The sequence below is a fragment of the Cricetulus griseus genome (genome assembly GCF_003668045.3).
Source record: "Cricetulus griseus strain 17A/GY chromosome 1 unlocalized genomic scaffold, alternate assembly CriGri-PICRH-1.0 chr1_0, whole genome shotgun sequence".
NCBI lineage: Eukaryota > Metazoa > Chordata > Mammalia > Rodentia > Cricetidae > Cricetulus > Cricetulus griseus.
Window position 1 is genome coordinate 259,360,762 of NW_023276806.1, and position 18,500 is coordinate 259,379,261.

Consider the following 18,500-nt stretch of genomic DNA (forward strand, 5'->3'; position numbering starts at 1 on the left):
GGGACATGACCAGGGAAGGCTGCCCATTCGTAGTCACACTTCTCTGTGGGTGGAACAGGAACGTGTGTGTGTGTGTGTGTGTGTGTGTGTGTGTGTGTGTGTGTGTGTGTGTGTGTGTGTGTGTGTGTGTGTGTGTGTGTGTTTCCAAACTGGAGAGTCAGAGCCAATTTTGGCTGCATATTGCTACGAGGACCACGTGTATTTTAAATTTAGAAGCTAATAACAAATGAGCAATCTGTTGAACCAGCTCAGCCACACAAGCTGCTGGAAAATACAGCACAAATTTCAGATTCATGTCTTGTGGAATTAGTCACTTAACAGATGGTCCGTGGGGCAGCTGGATTCTCGCACAAGACAACAGCTGAACGAAATCATGCGTGATTCGTCCTTGCTATTCCAGGAATGCGTCCCACATCGAGGAAGACCCGAGTCCTTCCCATTCTATTTTATGATCCACTGGCCCTTGCCAGCTTCTTAGCTGTCACCTAGATTTGTGGTCTGGTAGAACAGGGGTGCCAACTGTGAAGGAAACCCAGTCTGACTCCCAGACCAATGGCTGAGGGTCAGTAGGCTGATACCCTTGTGCCCATGCAGTTGGCATGGCCGTAGCCTGGGAATGCATGTTAAGGCTGTATTCACAGGCACACTTTTGAGGCAATCAGTTTATCTACTGAGCCATCTTCCTAGTCCTCCTCCTTAGCTTCTGAACTAAGTAAGTTAATTATTGGAAGATGAGCCAAAGTTGGTCTGCGTGTTGGTCTCCCCGATGCCTAAGCAGGTGGGACAGAAGCTTGGCTGCTTCCTCTCTGAGGCCCAGGTGTATTTCTCCCTAGATTGCCCTCCAATCAGAGACTTCATGGCACTTGATGTCACCAGCGGCAGTTTTCACGTGTCCTGGAGCTTGAATTCCTCTCAGAACCACACTTTCCATGTTCAAGTGTACAAAGGCCGAGAACTGCTCAGAAGCAGCTGGACGGGGAGCCGGACTCTGGCTGTGCCTGAGTTGGAGGCCGGAGTTCTGTATGGAGTGAGGGTCAGCTACCAGGGGTGCGGGGCCAATGTCTCTGCCGCACTGGTTGTCAAGACAGGTAAGGCACCAGCCTGAAAGCCATGCTTCCTTGAGTGGGCCTTTCTGTCCCAGAGTTCTGGGGAGCCAGCAAGTCACATGAGCCTTCCTGCACGCAGGGGTTGGGTGTGGCTGCCCCTGCTGTGTGTTTCCTCTGATTCTCTGAATGGCTCACCCTGGACTGGATGCTGAATGAAGCTTACATGGGCTCCTTGCTTGTCGACTCCCAGGCTCCGTGGAGACCTGCCTGTTAGTAGTCTGATGTACATGGATGTCGGATAGACGATGTGCCCACAGACTCATACAGGGCTGTCTAAATAGCCTCCTGTCATCAGGGCTGGGCAGCTCAGTGGTGTCTAGATGAAACAGGAACACATCCTACGTCCTGTGGCTCATAGCATCCACCCTACCGATGCCAGTAGGAACAGATTCTTCCAGACCTATGCTTAGACCTCTGGTACTGGGTGGCAGCTGATGTGGTCATCCAGTCCTTCAGGTGGCTCACCTGGTTCTGCCTGGTCATGGTAATATACAGGCCTCACCAGACTAGGCATTGCGTTGAGATGGCCCCCTTAGTTCTGAGGCTGTGGTGAGAAGAGGAGGGGGCTCTGAGGCCTCGAGTTCCTAGATTCCTGGGTGTGTCCCTCCCCTAGCACAGATGGTAGCTGCAGGCTGGGATAGGGCTTGTTGTTACTGCAGAGGCTTATCACAGGAGTGTGTGAGGAGCAAACAGCTTGTGTGCAGTTGGTTCCACGTGTCCCCTGGGAGGGATGCCTCCCCTGGGATAACAGCCTCCCTACAGCCGTGAGAACACTTGAAGAACACTTCAGTGTGACAAACACATGTGATCTGTTGGGTTGACCCTGGCCTGTGGGCCCAGGCTCTCCATCCCAGATGGAACCACCTTGGAGTTAGTCTGTGGCTGCTGTCAACAGCCAGGGAGCATGATGGATGGGTGTCATTGGAGCCCACCCTGATGCCTGCGCACACTGAGTTTACCCTCATAAAAGAGACAGGTTCCCAGCCTTTATGTTGAGACTTTTTCCAGCGTCTAGAGGAGAGGTGACCTCATGGCAGCCAGCGGACCAACCCTATCAGTTCGTCAGGTACAAAGAGGTGGGACTTTCAGCGCTGAAACCTAGAAGGTTCTGGCAAACAGGGACCAGCAATCACTGTAATGTAGGGGACCTGGGTAGTGATTGAATACGAGGACTTGTCAGGCCTGCTACTCAGCAGATTCTCCCACCCCAGAAAAGGACAGTGCAGGGGCCTTGGGACCCTATAGATACAACTTGAAACCCAGCTCAGTATGGACCCTGTGTCCCTGTCCCAGCTGACAGAGTGTGTCCGATACCGATACTGATCAAGCTTTTCACTCCAGTGCAGGTGTCAACATTACCGATTCTTGAACCAATTTCTCCAGTTTGACCATCTCTGTTTAAAATTGATGTCTCTATTTATTTTGTGTACCAATCAAATAAGAGGCTTTAAGGACAACATGGGCAGAAAAGCATGGGACTGATGTTTTTGTGTGCCTGGTGCTGGCGATTGAACTTGGCTGTGTGCAGGTCAGGCAAGCATCCTACCACCCAGGTATGCCTTAGCCCCAGCATGTGACTTCCCCTCTCAGGGTTTTGGCTGATTTGTGTCACTTCTGTCTCAGATGCCCGGGTTTTCCAAGTCACAGTACGGATCATGAACCGTAACCTGACAGAGCAGCTTCTCAACTCCAACAGCAAGGAATTCTGGAACTTTTCTCAACAGCTGTTTCATGAGGTAGCAAGAGAGCAAGCCATTGGCCTGCCCTCAAGTTCTTGAAACTAGGGTACACAAATATGTACACAGGCACTGCACACACACACACACACACACACACACACACACACACACACACACGTAGACACATGCATTGCGCCATGTATATGCATGTACACGTGTGCTCATACACATCAACAACCCGGTTCCCCCTGTGGTTGAGCAAAGTCATAGTCTTGTAATAGCCCGAGGAGGGTCACACCCTCCAACCACAGACCCTCATGGGATAGCAATCCTTCGTCAAGTAGGTGCCTGGACTATATGGCTGGACTTGCTGTGTAAGACTTTGCCTTGGGATTGCTGTTACCCTGTGTGGCTTCATAGAAGCTTTCTGAGTGTAGGCTTTGCCACCAATCTTAGCATCTGTCACCCCCTGTGGGAGGCACTGACGGAACCTGAAGCCAGTGTTTGCCATCTAACATAGGTTCTGGAATGGGGAGAGAGCCAGTTTCTCCAGCTGCCCAGGCTCTGGGGTTTTACCCCTCTGGAAAACCATAGATAGAGTGCTGGCAGAAGACATGAGGTCAGCAGTAGGGTGCCTGTCACACACACACACAGCAGGTGGCCCGAAAATCATATAAGGCTGGTTTCCTATCTTGCCCCTTCCCCCCAAGTACACAGCAGGATGCCCATGAAAGACCTGTGTTCACGAAGGGGACACACCTGAGCTGAGCAAGCCCTGTCTTAGGGAGCCCAGATCTTTTAGACCCTAAATTGTGTTCCAGAGGGGAGGTTACGTGGGATGGCAGAAGGGGCTATCTTTTGTTCTGGAGAGAGCCATCCTCCGTAGGTCCCCAGGCTATTCTGCATACCAACCTCCCTGGAAAGAGTCTAGAACAAAAGGACCTTGGGTCTTCTATTTGCAGGGCGGCCAGACTGCTGGGGGGAGGTGTGCTTTTGATACCTGCCTCTAGGGATGCCAGCTCTTTTTACTTTTATTTTTGGAAGATGGGGGTCTCACCCTGTATCCTAAGCTGGCTGAGAACTCACTATATATCTCAGGCTGACCTTGAATTTGAGGTAACCCTCCTGTCTAGTCCCCAGGAGCAGCTCTTGAAGGTTCTTAGAGAACTAGGATTTTTTGTTTTTGTTCCCTGCCTGCCCCCCCCACAAAAGCTAATCCCGGTGCTCATGGAACGATTATCAGAAAGGTGAGGGAGAAGCTGGTGTCTCCCCAGGAAAGAGGGCACAGCCTGGAGTAATCATGGGTACTGTTTATAGGTAGTCCCTCCCTTGTCAGTCAGTCCATCCATCAGTCAAGATGACAGTCTGTATTTTGCCCACATTCATTCCCTGCACACTTACTTCCAGGGCAGTTGGATGGACTGTCCACATGTACCCAAGTGCTGCAGGTTTCCCTTAGCTGTTCCAGGGAGAGCTGGTGGGCCCCATGGCTGGGAGAGTCCGACTGCTAACCATCTGAGCTGCTTGTGTGTCTCCCGGTTAGGTGGAAAACTCCTTCCCCAAAGCCATTTTTGACATGTACAAACGAGGGAAGCTGAGGCTGCAGATCGTGTCCCTGCAGGCGGGGAGCCTGGTGGTGACTCTTAGACTCACTCTACAAGATCCTGAGTTTCCAGTGGGTATCTCCACACTAAGGCCCATGCTCCAGCAGCTGTCTGCAAGTTCTGTGTTCCAGGTTGACCAGCAGGGGACGCTAGTGCAAGGTATGACTCTTCCCAGTGGGCAGCAGGACATATTTCCGGCTCACAAATACCCCTGAAGTCACAGTTTGAGCCAATCTTCCCTTTACCTGAATGGCTAATAAAATGAAAGTGTAAACTGTATCCCAGGCTCCTCTATGAGAACCGAGGGCCGGGGCCAGAGTCTCCCTCTGGAGTGGGCTCATTCCCTCTGGATGAGGCCTTTTGCAGTCGCTGGTCCAGCACACAGAGCAAAAGGGGATTAGGGGTCCATGGGGGTGTGCAGAGGGTGGGAGAATGGGAATCCCTATGTCTGGCGGTTCAGACCCAGTATTACAGTGTCCGTCAGTCAACAGCTCATCTGTGGATCTGCTTCATCAGCCCTGGTGTTAATTCATCCTGCCTTGATGCAGGGCAAGCCAAAGAGCAAATTTTCACAGTGTTTAACAGATTTGGGCCTCGGGAGGCCCGTCAGTACCCAACAGTTCTCTAAAAGAAGAGCTGGAGGCCTTCCGTCAGCCGTCAGCCGTCAGCCGTCTTTTTGTTTCCTGACCAGTCTGTCCTTTTTCTCACTGGCTCTGCCTCCTCTCCCCACAGATTGGAATGAGTGTGCACACAGCTCAGAGCATGACTGCCACCCAACCGCCCGCTGCATCAATCTGGAGGGCTCCTACGCATGCCAGTGCCTCACAACCAGAGATACCAACCCTTCCCGGGCTGGCCGGGTCTGCGAGGGTGCGTGTCCCCGGCAGTGCTCTGAGGGCTGCTTTGCCAGGCATAGCACTAAGGGCTACAGTAGTGTTTCTGTCTTGTTTTTGTTTTCTTTTCCGAAGAAACTAATGTGATGGCGAATGTACCCTAAGAGCAAATGCTCTGTGGGTTCTGTGACCCTTTATCCCACAGTAGCTGTAAAGTGTAACTGGAGTAGAATTTTTATGAAGGAGTGAAAGAGTCCATGTAAGCAGAATACCCCAGACCCAAGGAAGTCTTGAAATGTTCTCAGGGGTGGGGGTTGAGCTAAGAATCAGGAAGGAGCTACTTGCAGATCTCTGATGCTGTGTTGGATTAGTCATGTCTGCATTGGAGCATGCTAGGGCAGAGGAAATGTTCTCCTCCTTTTCCTCTTCTCTCTCTCTCTCTCTCTCTCTCTCTCTCTCTCTCTCTCTCTCTCTGTGTGTGTGTGTGTGTGTGTATGTGTGTGTGTGTGTGATGTGTGTGTTGTGATGTGTGCATGTTGGGGGGGTTGTATTTACACATGTAAGTGCATGTGCTTGTGGAGGCCGAATGTTGATCTTGAATGCCTTTCCTCAGGAACCATACACCCTGTGCTAGGATTAAAGGTGTGTGCACCACTACAGGGTCTCTCGCTGGAATCTGAAACACCCAGATAGGGTTATACTGAGTGCCAGGTATCCTCCTGCCTCTGCTTCCCCAGGGCTGGGATTACAAGTGCACACTATGACCAGCATTTTTTTTTTTTTAAGTTTCTATGGAAGTCTGCATGCTTGTCTATGTGGGTGCGTGCGCACTAGTGCAGTTACCTGCATAGGCCAAAAGAGGGAGTCAGATTCCCTAGAGGTGGAGTTATAGGGCTATGTGAGGTGACTGTTGGATCTGGGAACTGAACTTGTGTTACCTGGAAGAGGAGCAAGTGTTCTTCACTACTAAGTCATCTCTTCAGGTTTACCAAGGGGGCATCTTTTACAATGCATTGTCTTTCTCTAGAGAAAGCTCTTGCTGTGGGTAGACTCTGATGGCCTTGCTAGCTGTTTCTGGCATCTGACCTTGGGTGTATTCTGCAGGTGACATGGTGACCCCCACAGATGGACTGTCTGTAACAACAAAGGTCACAGCCCCAGCGGTCAGCCTGGGAATAACAGCCTTTGGCACAGAGACCCTCACCTTATCACCAAGTCCCAGACTCCCGAGGAGCACCCCAACAACAAGCCAAGCCTGGACCCCAGGGCCTCCATCTAAGAGAAGCAGTATCAGCACAGCCAGGCAGGATAGGAATGGCACAGGGCAAGGTGCGGAGGTGTCCACCATGGCCCCGAGCCTGGGGATGAACCATGGGAGTTCCAGCAGCGTGACAAGCTCCTTTCCCAGGGCTCCAGAGCCAACCCATGGTTTTCCTCAGAAGACCACAGATGTCCCACTGCACTCCACTGGAGAGCCACGAGAAAACTTTACCACAGACCCACCCTTTGTGGCTGCTTCACCCACGGGCTATGTTGTGTGGCACCCCAGTCCCATTTGGGAGACACCTCCTTCGAACTCCACAAGACGGCAGAATGAAGACCCTCGGCCTTCCTCCTTCCCAGGCCTGCCAGAAGCCCCAACCCCTGTGGCTCCAGAGCCCCCTGCCTGTGGTGAGTCATCAGGGGACTGGGACCCCAGTGGAAACCTCAGCCTGTGTGAGCGCTAATGTCAGGCTTGCCAGAAATGTAGAGTATCCTTTCTCATCTCGGACATATGTGGTCCCAGACAGAACAGTGTGGTCCTCTACAGCAGGCATCTGGTCTAGTTAGAGAGAGAAAAGCTCCCTCTCCTCCCCCTTACTTTCTAAGGACCCTTGGCTTCCAGCAGCTGGGGAAGAACATGGTCATGGGAGGGAGAAGGCTTTGGGGGGGTATGTGTCCCACCTAGCACTGGAGCAATCCCTTGTAGATTGGATACCCCAACAGTCCTACAATCCCCAGCAGCACTGCATCCTCAGCCCTCAGTGGTGTTACACCATCTCAGCTTCCTGAACCCCAACTTTCCTGCTGACCCTCAGTTCTTCCTCACCCCAGCCACACTGGTCCTCCAGTGGTCACGCACTCTGGAAGTCTGTCCTTCTCCCCTTCTATACCCCCACTTGTGTGCCCTTCAGCTGCCTACACCTCAAGCTGTACTGCCACCCCCAGCTGGTCCACGCCATACACAAAGGGTTTAGCTCCTCACCAAGTCTTGGGGACACACAGGAATGAGTGACCCTTCCAACCAGCAAGTGGGCTGGGGTTCAAAGAGGCCTAGCTGACAGCCCTGTTTAACCAGCTTGTAGATCTGGTTCCACTGTGGATTTTTCCCAGACTGAGCCACTGTCAAGGGCGGATTCCTCCACTGTTTCCTCTTGGCCAACCCGAATGTGCCAGGATTGTCCCACAGGAGCCAGGGACTTCTCTATCAGAGGGACTCTAGCCAGCAATGCCAGTGACTGCCCCTGGGACACCAGCATAGGGTTAGGGTGGGGCACCTTGTGGAGGAACCACCCAGAACCAGAAGAGGAGGCGTGGTTTGTAGGCCCCCAGGGTTGAGTCTGAACCACCCTCTGGAAGACAACGTCCCAGGAACTGATTTCTCTTGTCTATGGTACATGGCTTCTGCTAAGAAGCCAAGCTAAGGGCCCTACAAGGTCCTGCACACAGGGACACTGTCTCTGTGCGGGGTCATGATAATCTGCATCATTGGCTGGCATCACCTCCCCTCCGTTGTTAAGTATTGGACTTTGGGAAGCTCTTTTCCTGTCCCTCAGGGTATTAGGATTGATTTTCATGTTGGCATTTATGTCCCACTTGCCAGTTCCTGGACCCATTGGGAAGGTCACTGTCTCCAACGTGACCAGTACCAGCTTCTCCCTGGAGTGGTCAGCAGACGTCAGCTTCTTCCCCACCTTCTACCTCACTTTGGTCCCTCCTCGGGGACCCGCTGTAACTATGGAGACCCAGTACAATAATGTGACATTGTCAGGCCTGGAGCCTGGAGCCTTGCACCTGGTAGAGATTGTGACTAAGGTGTGTGGGAAAGAAGGTGCCAGAACACAGCTGAGAGTGCGGACAGGTAAGGATCTCTGGGGACATGTGTCACTAATTACACACAAGGGGACAAACAGCCAAGCATGAAAGGTTGAGCAGAGGAAGGCCTGCCTGGGGGCTGCTGGGTGTCCACCTGGCTCACCTTGTGAGGGAATGGTGGCAGAATTGAATAATGACACAGGGACCCCACTACATGGGAGACAGTCACCCCCCCCCAGCTACATCATCAGATAAAATCCCCCCTTTCTCCTCAATACTTCTGACGTCTGTTTTCCCAGCACATGACTTCCTATGTGTGTGATACTCTAGGATGCCTTCACATCGCAGGGAGCTTCCCCTACACTGGGGGCGGTGTCTCCCAGGTTGGGGGTTCATTCCTTGGGTGATGCCTAGGAAAACCTATTGGGGTACAGTAAGAACATCTCATGGCCAGATGGAGAAAGAGTTTGGATGGTCCAGCATGGAAATCCCTGAGTCTGAGTCAAGTCAGGAGACCCCTGAAGGTCTCCCCCACTCTGAAAGGTGTGGCCCTGCACCTTAAAGGCGAGTCCTATGTTTGCTCATGCCTGTGTTCCCGTCCTACCTCTATGCCCCTTACATCAGGTTGCGTGTGCCACTGGCCATGGTTCTAGCCTTTGGATACAATGTCCCCCAAGGACATTAAGTTTGAGGCTCATCAGGAATGTAGAGTGGATGGCATTCCACCTTTAGACCACCTTTAGAGAATTCTGTGAGGTGGGGAAGGAGCTTCCTGAACAAGCTCCCTGATGAGGCATGGGCTCTAAGCAGAGGCTGTGATGTCCAGGTACAGCTGGTTTACGTTGTTGCCCTGATGGTCTCTTGGTGCCTGATCCCTCTCAAACTGTCCTGGCTTGCTAGCCAGCTGCATGAGAGCCTCAAGGGAGGCCTGCTGTTTGCTGTCTCACATCCTTTGGAGCCTAGTGGTTCATGTCCGCGGGCAGCGGTCACTATTCCTTCTTTGGAGCCAGGTCAGCCTTGCTACCCAAGCGGTCAACAGGGACACTGAAGTGACAGTCTGTGGCCTAATGCATGCTATATCCTGCAGTGGCCCGGAAACTTGCTGGTGAAGTCCGGATAGCAAATATCCGGTATTCAGAATCCTTCCAAAATGCCAGCAGCAGCGAGCACCGAAACTTTGTACAGTTATTCTTCAGGACGGTGAGTTGGGACAGTCAGTCCTAATTCCCAGCAGTGTTGGGGGGAGGATGCGGGGAGGGGGATGCTTGTGGACCTGTTTCCAAAGGAAGCTGAGCCAGACTCCAGAAGGTCTGAGCGCCCTGAGCTGTGTGACAGAGGCCTGCCTGGAGGCAGAAGCCAAACCTCCCGTTATGCACCTTGCTTCATCTTGTTTCACACCCCCTGTGGAGCAGAAAGCTCTATCTATATTTATCAAAGTGCTTAAGCAGGACTTTGGTGGTGCAGGTTTATAATCCAGGCAACTCAGGAAGCTGAGGCAGGGGGATTGCAAGTACAAAGCTTGTATAGGTGATAGAGGGTGAGCTCAAGGCCAACCTGGACAACTTGCTTCAAAATTTAAAAAGTAGAAAGCTAGGTGTGTTTTAATGTTTACCTAGAATGCACCAGGCCCTAGGTTCAGTCCCCTGTAAATATGTGTGCACCGAACACACACACACACACACACACACACACACACACACACACACACACACACACACACGCTGTGCGACTATTTTAAAAAAAAATGAGCTCCATTTCAAATGCCATGAAAAATTTAGTGTAAAACACATTGATTTATACTGCTTGCTAAAAAGTCTGCAACTACCACCACCATTTAATTCTAGAATGTTTAAATTACCCTCCATATGGAAACTCAGTACCGGTTCCAAGTTATTCTCCCTCTGGCCCTCCCCTAGTCCCCAGGCCACTACGTTACTTCTTCGGACCTGCCAGCTGGATGTTTGTGAACATGGACAAGATCAAGTGACAAGTTGTTTTTGTCCCTTAGTTAATGTGTCCCAGGTCCATCCACGTTGCCTCTGCGCCCCATTTCTTTGATGGGCAGACTCTGCTCCATTGGACCGTTTATCCATTCACTCCTTGTTGGATAGTCATGGTCCTTCTGCTCTTTGTCCAGAACAAAGCTGCTCCAATCCTGTGTGTGTCTTCCCTGCCGTCCCTCCTGCTGTCTTTGAAAATGTATATCGTAACCGTGTAGTACGGGTAGCAATCTCAGCATGTTTTGGTGCTGTGATATTAATTATTATTACTCAGACAGGCTCTCACGTGTCCCAGGTTGGCTTCAAACCCTCTATGTAGCTGAGGACAATGGTCCTCCTGATTCTGCCTCCTAAGTGCTGGGATCCGGGTGTGCACCTCGAGGCCTGGTTTATGTGGTATTGGGGATGGAACCTAGGGCTTCACATATGCTAGGCAACACTCTACCTGCTGAGCTAAAGCCCCAGCCCTAGGTTACATCATTTTTTTAACGACAGAGAATGTTCTTACCATAATCCTACTCATTTTATTCACCTAGTGGAAATTTCAACCTTTTAGCTTTTCCGAAGTCAGGGAGTTAAGGGTTGGACAGTGTCACCTAGTGGTAGTTGTGATAACAGGCTGGCATGTTCTGAAGCCAATGGATGCTACTCACCATTAGAGTAAACCATGCAGCCTCAGGACCATGGACCAGTCCATGGACTCTCCATTAGAGTGGATCTGAAGTCCTGCCTTCCATATTCTGGAATTCCCAACTCTCCCATTGTCTGGACCAGAGTCCTTAGTGGTCTGACTTATATGGTACACCTCCCCTCTTCAGCAAATGATGGTTTTATGTAACATCAAGCAACAGATGTTGAGCCCCTTCCCCACTCTGGTGGCCAATTACAGAAACTCCACCCCCAAGTTTCTAGATCAATCTATCCTTTTTAAAACCATTTCCTCCTTGGCCCGTTTTTGGACATAGGTGCTTTATTTGTCCAGTGTCTCGGATAGAAAATTAATTGTGTAGCCAGATTCACAGGTGGGATAGCAAGACCAGCTTAGGAGGTGGTGGGCTAATGGCTCATTGTTTCCTAGCAGGGTCTCCTAGCTTTGCCTGGAGACCACTTTGAAATGGTGACATTAGCCCAATGCTGCCGCAGATCTGCCTAAGGAAATTGGGACGGGGTGGGGTGAGAAGCTGGAGTCTGTAAGACAAGCTCAGCAGCTGTCTGACTGAGCCCCCCAAATGGCAGCTGGGGTGGGGTTGGTGGTGCTCAGCCTGTGATGGGGGTTGATGGAGCTCTCTGCCTTGGGTGGCCTAGAGGAGGGAACGTGGGGCCAGGAGCCTTTGGGTACCGCCCACCCCTCATGGGTTTCTCTGACAGACCCTGGAGATGCTCTTTCCAGGGGTAATATGAAACACATGGACCAGTGATGCTCATTCTATGAACCTGTGTTTTAACTATGTTGGGCTGGCTCAGAATGATGTAGTCTGTGACATGTGACTCTGCTCCCAAGGACAGAGGACAAGAGCAAGCCCTTCAGAGGCAGGAACTGTGTCCTGTTAGGGCTCCTGGAGAAGCTCACTCAGAAGTGGCCTGTGAATAGGTGGAGAGGATGGAGAGAGGGGGGAGGGAATGTTCTGAAGCATTAGAGGCAAAGGGACATTCCAGAAAAACAAACACTAGTAGGTGATCACTCACTCAGCCCCTGCTGCCCCTACCCGACTGTGAACTGCCATTGGGGGCTTTTGTGTTACAGACCTGTGAGGGTGGGGTTCTGCTAGCCCTGCCCCTGTTCTATCAAAAGCCAGCTCTCTGCAGCTGTCTGCTGCATGGGGGGGAATGGGGGTGGCACTCTTTTGAGCACCGTCAATGCCTGCAGGCATTTGTCCTGGGCTTAAAGGGTCAAGAACTGACCTGGGGCTTGGACTTTCTTGCCACAAGCCACTCCTGCTGCCAGGCAGAGTACCAGGACAAATGGCCTGTGACCTCAGCAGGCAGCTCTCCTCACACAGCCCGTTTCTTGAAGGTGCGGGACTCCATACCAGCCACGATGCGCCAGCATATGGACGCGGGCAGGATCCGGGTGGACATCATCAGCATCACAAATGGCAGCGTCGTGGTGGAATTTAATTTGCTAATAATGGCAGACCTGGATGTCAGGGAGGTGTCTGCCGCCTTCCTCACGGCCCTACAGAACACATCGGTGCTGGAGGTGGTCAAAGGCAAAACCTTTATACACGGTATGCAGGGGCTGGGCTGATCTGCCCCAGCTCTGGAGGCAGAGGCGGCGTGAAGTCAGCTGTGATTAGGAGGATGTGCTCTGGGCCTCCTCGTGGGGTTTCCCAGGAGCTGTCTGAAGCATGAAGTGAATGGGGGCTTCCTTGTCTCCTTATTGCTACCACGATTATTGTTAAAAATTGAAGGGCTGAACCTTCAAAAGACTCAGGGATGTCCCTCCCCTGTCACCTGTACTTTGATGGGCTGAGAACCAATGGGTCCTTCTGGGCAGCCAGACTGTCCGGAAAGTTTCCATGGAGACCCTAGCAAAAGTACCAGTGAAGAAAGCAGGGAGAAGGTGGCAATTTGGACTCTTCCCTCCCCAGAGTTAAAGATAATGACACATGGCTTGTGGATAGATCTTTTATTTAATTTTATTTAGTAGGGGTCTCACTGTGTCCTGGAACTCACTGTGTAGACCAGGCTGGCCTCATATTCATAGAGATCTACCTGCCTCTGCCTCTGCCTCTGCCTCTGCCTCTGCCTCTGCCTCTGCCTCTGCTCCAAAGTGCTGGGATTAAAAATGTGAGCCACAATGCCCGGCCCTAGATGGTTTTATGCTTTGCTTTTTTTTTTTTTAATGCAGACTTTAAAGTTGAATGTCTTTTTTTAATTTGAAGAGTAAGAAGAATTCCTTAAGCAAAAGATAGGGTTTCAGAGGAAAAGACTGCAAGACATGAGTTACCTAAAAAGATTAACCCTCCTGTCAAGTAGAATAAAGTCATTCTTATAGAAATGATAAAAGAAAACTTCTAATAAATTAGTGAAGAATTAACAGTCTGCATACAGATCAAGTCCATACAGAGCTGATAAATACCAAGCCAGATAGGTCAGTGTGCAAAGGGTGATAGCAGACAAAACCCAAAAGACGTATAAGTCACTGACACATGAGCACCAAGGACATGGCTCCCTTTGTCCTTGCAAAAGGGAAAAATACTATAAATAAAAATGGAGTAAAAAAAAAAAAGAAGCTCCCAGACATGGTGGGCAGGTACTTCGGAGTCCACGGAGTGGGCTACAGGGTAGAATTTTCTCACCCTTTTTGGGAACCAAGGCAATGATGAGATGCCAGTAGTCCAAAGCATGTCTTCCTCTTTGGCTTGGCAGTTGATTCTGGGACTTTGTCCTAGGAGAAGGGACAATAGTTAATGCAAAGATAGCCGTCATCAGAGCACCTTCAAAAGCAAAGTAATTGAAAATAACCAATAGGCTGGGGTAAAAAGTTTGCCAAGTTCTGTCCACACCGTGGCCTATTATCATCCATGAATGGGGCTTGATGAGACAGAAGATGCTGGAAAGTCTTACGCTGAGTTGCAACGGGGAGTCATGTGTGAGTGTGTATACATGCTTGTGCGTGTGCTGAGCAGGCATGTGGGGGGGGGGCACGTGTGTGCATGCTAGGTAGGTGTGCTACCACTGAGCCATAGCATTGGCCCTGGAGTTTGCTTTGAAAAGACTGGAAGGAAACCTACGGCCCCGCAGCCCCATGGTCTGTGCTCCTTGCTCTGCGTTTTGGTTCCTATCCCTGTTCTGCAGGGCTGACAGACCAAATGGGCAGAAAGAAGGAAGGTGCAGAGGAGGGGGTGTGGCAGGGCCCACCAGGCTCAGGGCCGTGCTGCTCAGGTCTCCTGTTCTGTGCATCTCCCGACTGCAGTGGTTGGCTGGAGGGGCGCAGCTCTGCCGGAACCCCTTTCCTGTCTCAGAGCTGTATTCTTCCAGATTGGCCCTGGCTCTCCACTCCCACAGCCGCTCCCACCCACACTGAGGGCCTCCTGGACTGTCCTGAGCTTGCCACATGTGTGTGGCCTGTTCTCTGGATGCGTTTCCACCCTGTCTCCTGAGAAGCGCTGTCCCAGAAGGACTGTGTGTGCATGCAGCTGGCGGCGCTGCCCACCCCAGAGCCACTTGCAGGCCCTGTCTCTCTTTCTATCCTTGTCTCCATGCTTTTCAGATTACAACGAGTGTGAGATGCGGGAAGATGACTGTGAACCTGGGATGTGCAGAAACACCTTCGGGTCTTTCACATGTAGCTGTGATGGGGGAGGACCTGGCTCACATGTGGAATATTCTGGAAGATCCTGTGATGGTAAGTCATATAGCCTTTTCTGGAATGCTGACTCATCATCATCTCTCTTAAGGACACTCATTCCTAAGGAAGGGGTCTTTGTCCAAATGAAGTCAGCACATTGTTTATGACAAGGGCAAATCTTCTATATGTTTCTGTGTGTGTGCACGCGCATGTGGACATGTAGGGTATGTGTGTAAGCCTGGTTCTCCCTCTTCTTTCATATGTGTCCAGTGTAGAGAGACAGCCACCTATGTGGGTGAACAGTGTCTGGAGCAAAGGACCTACTCTGCCTGTGGTCAGAGGAGGTCAAGTTATGTCAGAGTTGGCCATTGGGGCCAACTAAGTCAGCACCCGGCAGTGTAGGCCCAACCATGCAATACAGACTGGTTGAAACTGGGGAGCCTACAGAAGTGGGTGGCAGAGGGGAGCATGCTGCTCAGGAATATGGGTGACATTTACATGGGAGATCTTCCTAGAGATCACTGGGCATTGCAAAACTGTGAGCTTTGGGGCAGGAAGGAAACCAAGGCAGGAGCAAGGGGTACAGGATCCTGAGAGGACAACTTAGGACTCTACTTGGAGATATACCTCACAGCCTTGGGGACAGGTTACTTGCCCATTCATGCTGAGCACATCCATGGTACTTGAGGGCCAGTGGAAGCCCAGTAGCCTGGTTTGTACAAAGAGTGGGGACACTGTGGCTGGAGCAGGCAGCTTCTGTGTGTGGCTGCTTTAGAGTACAGTGTGGGGCCTCCGAGGTCTACCCTGTGCCTCCCAGCCACAAACTCACCCTGAGCCTTTGTCTCCTTGGGACCTGCAGGTGGCTCTTCCAGCAACATAGTGCAGACGCCAGGCCCAGGATGGCTTCCTACCCCACTAGGAACTAGAGGTGCCCCTGTGCCAGATGCCAGCTCCGCGCCCCAGGACCTGCCCCTGCGGCTGAACCTGACAGACGCGGTTGGGGTGTCCTGTGAGATTGAGACGGTGGTCATTACCATCCAAAAGAAGTTTCTGCAGCAGGAGGCCATACCCGAGGCCTCCCTGTACCTGGGGGAGCCCTCCTGCAACGTGAGCAAGAGCAACAGCACACACGTGTTCCTGGTGGCTGGCTGGGCCCAGTGCGGGACCCTCGTGCAGAGCGTGAGTGCACGTGGCTGTGAGCTGCCTGGAGGTAGCTCAGTGTGGGGAGGGTTTGCACCTGGTAAGACAACCAGCCAGGGTCTTCACTCCTGGTCCTCTGACTTCTAAATGAGGGGACCCGGAAGAGGAAGTCAGACAGGCCCACGTTGTCACAGTTGGTAGACTGGAATCATGAAGTAGCTGCAAGCCCACGTTGCCGAATTCTTCTGGTGCAAAGGGCCTGGGGTTGGCTGGAGTCAGGGTTTAAAGCGTGCTCTCTGCCCAAGCAAGATGAGAAGGGAAGGTAGGAAAGATGGGAAAGCCACGGAGTCATGTGGGGATGTGTGTTTGCAGGAATGTGGGTGTTATACACACGTATGTGTGTATATGAGTATTCATGTGTGTTAGGTAGATTTTTGTCACTGTGACAAAATGTCACCTGAAGGGGGAGGGAAAGGTGTACTTTGGCTCACACTCACAGGTTTCAGCCCATGGTTGGTTTGTTCCTCTGCTCTGGGCTGGAGAGCATGATGGAGCAAAGCTGCACACCGCATGGAGAGGCATAAAGCAGGGGAAGAAAATGGGGAGAGAGAGGGAGAAGAGAGAAAGATAGGGGAAGAGAAAGGGGAAGAAGGGATGGGAGAAGAGAGAGAAAGAGGAAAAGAGGGAGAGAGAGTGTTTGCACCAACATGTGCTAAGATCCAGGTGCTCCTTCAAAGGCCCCCCCCCACTCCCACCAGCCATGTCCTAACTTACTCCATCTAGGTTCCACTTTCTAAAGCCTCCCAGTTACCCACAGATTAGCAGCCACTGTGAGGGGCCCAGCACACCCCCAGCCCCTCATGAGCTGCTGTGTGAGAAGAGCATCCGCTAGGACACCAACAGTAAAGCCGGCAGCTGTACCACCTGCTCAAGTGTCCCCTGCATGCCAGGCTGTTCCCAATGTGTCAGCTCCTCTATGCAGGGGCCAACAGATAGAGGGCTAGGGTCACCTCTGTTTTCTGAGTCAAATATCTAATCTAACAGTTCAGTCCAGCTGGGTTTGGGGGACTGCTGAGAGAAAAGGGAATGCCATCAATTAGATAGAGTATGACATGGTAAGATGCAGGTTGACTCAGGGACACAGCTGCACACATATGATGGCGTATATATGAATGGTAGGAACCAATGCCTGGCATGAAAGTCTCTGGCAGGTGACACCAGGGGACACTTCTGCAGATAACCCTCCAGTACCTGGCATATAGTTGCAGTTGGGGCTGGGGCACACTGAGGCCCTGGAGATCACTTACATTCCATCTGTTTATGCTCAGAACATGACCAGCACGGTGGTGACAACCACACTGAAGAACGACTTGTCCCCAGAGGGCGTCATCCACCACCTGCAGATCCTCAGTCCCATCCACTGTGCCTTCCGAAATGACCTTCTGACCTCCTCAGGCTACACCCCGCAGTGGGGGTGAGTGGGAGGCTGCTTTGTCTCCACACAGCCTGGGCTCCCTCTAGCACCTTCACTTGAAGGCTCTCCAGGGTGTCAGTCCTTCCAGGGCTTTCTTGAGTCTGCCTACACAAGTAGACTGGACTTGGGCTAACTGCCAGCTTCCCCCATTCCTGCCCCAGTCCTTGGTAGGATTAACTAGAAAGGACCAAATACCTTCCCAGTGGCCCATCAGATAGGTGGGACAGCTTCTAGAGAGCAGCCTCCAGCTCTCAGACCACAGCCTCTGCCATGGCTATCCTCTTTCCAGGGCAACTGCCCAAGCAGAGAGGCGTCTGGCTTCTTGCTTGCAGCCAGCTGTGCATGTCACCTCTCCTACCCGGGCTCTTCCTTGGCTTCTGTGCCTCCCCAGAATCACTTTGTGTGGGGAGGAACTGGAAGAAAGGACTCCATAAAGCAAGCTTCAGATAGCCCCCTCCCCCACAGGGTCTACACCATCATCGAGGACCTCCATGGCACTGGAAACTTTGTCACCGAAATGCAGTTGTTCATCGGCGACTCTCCCATACCTCAGAATTACAGCGTGTCCGCCAGTGATGAGATCAAAATTGAAGTGGGGCTCCACAGGCAAAAGAGCAGCCTTAAGGTGGTGCTCACTGAGTGCTGGGCCACGCCCTCCAGCAACGCCAGGGACCCCATCACCTTTGGCTTCATCAACAACAGGTAGAGGCCACATCACCTTGTCCAGCCCCGTCGCCTACTTTGAACCCTTTGGAGTTTCCAGGCAAATGCTGCTGAGGCCTGGGTTTGGGCCTAGATGAGGCTACTGAGACTTCCTTGGGGACTGTAGGGGACCTGTGAGGGGCAGATGTTCACAAGAATCATGCCTGAGTAGCAGCCAGGGGAGCAGCAGCCGACCTAAGGCGCCGTGTTCCCTCCCTCAGCTGCCCAGTTCCCAACACCTACACCAGTGTGATCCAGAATGGCAACTCCAGCAAGGCCCAGTTCAAGCTGAGAATCTTCTCCTTCGTTAACAATTCCATCGTCTACCTGCACTGCAAGCTGCGAGTGTGCATGGAGAACCCCAGGAACACGTGCAGAATAGTAAGCCCTGTTTCCCCTCTGCTTCTGGGGCTGGGACCCGGGTGGGGTGGGGGCTGTACTTTCCTGCTTGGTAGAGGGGCTGCTCTTTGTAGGAGAACATGGGGACAATGCTCCGAAGCATGCAGAGAGAGAGAGAGAGAGAGAGAGAGAGAGAGAGAGAGAGAGAGAGAGAGAGCACACAGGACAGGAGTGGCACATCTGACATCTGGAGA

General features: G+C 52.0%; 1 protein-coding gene across 1 annotated transcript in view; it reads left to right on the forward strand.

The window, feature by feature from the left end:
• Positions 1 to 18,500, forward strand: part of Umodl1 (uromodulin like 1) — a 48,275-nt gene that overhangs the window by 21,134 nt on the left and 8,641 nt on the right. Inside the window, exons 7-19 of the mRNA XM_027394183.2 lie at positions 834 to 1,088; positions 2,730 to 2,842; positions 4,329 to 4,548; positions 5,122 to 5,259; positions 6,327 to 6,893; positions 8,086 to 8,343; positions 9,385 to 9,497; positions 12,312 to 12,525; positions 14,514 to 14,648; positions 15,451 to 15,770; positions 17,060 to 17,205; positions 17,671 to 17,907; positions 18,129 to 18,288. Coding sequence (XP_027249984.1) covers positions 834 to 1,088; positions 2,730 to 2,842; positions 4,329 to 4,548; positions 5,122 to 5,259; positions 6,327 to 6,893; positions 8,086 to 8,343; positions 9,385 to 9,497; positions 12,312 to 12,525; positions 14,514 to 14,648; positions 15,451 to 15,770; positions 17,060 to 17,205; positions 17,671 to 17,907; positions 18,129 to 18,288 — 2,876 coding nt within the window. The remainder of the gene's footprint in view (positions 1 to 833; positions 1,089 to 2,729; positions 2,843 to 4,328; positions 4,549 to 5,121; positions 5,260 to 6,326; positions 6,894 to 8,085; positions 8,344 to 9,384; positions 9,498 to 12,311; positions 12,526 to 14,513; positions 14,649 to 15,450; positions 15,771 to 17,059; positions 17,206 to 17,670; positions 17,908 to 18,128; positions 18,289 to 18,500) is intronic.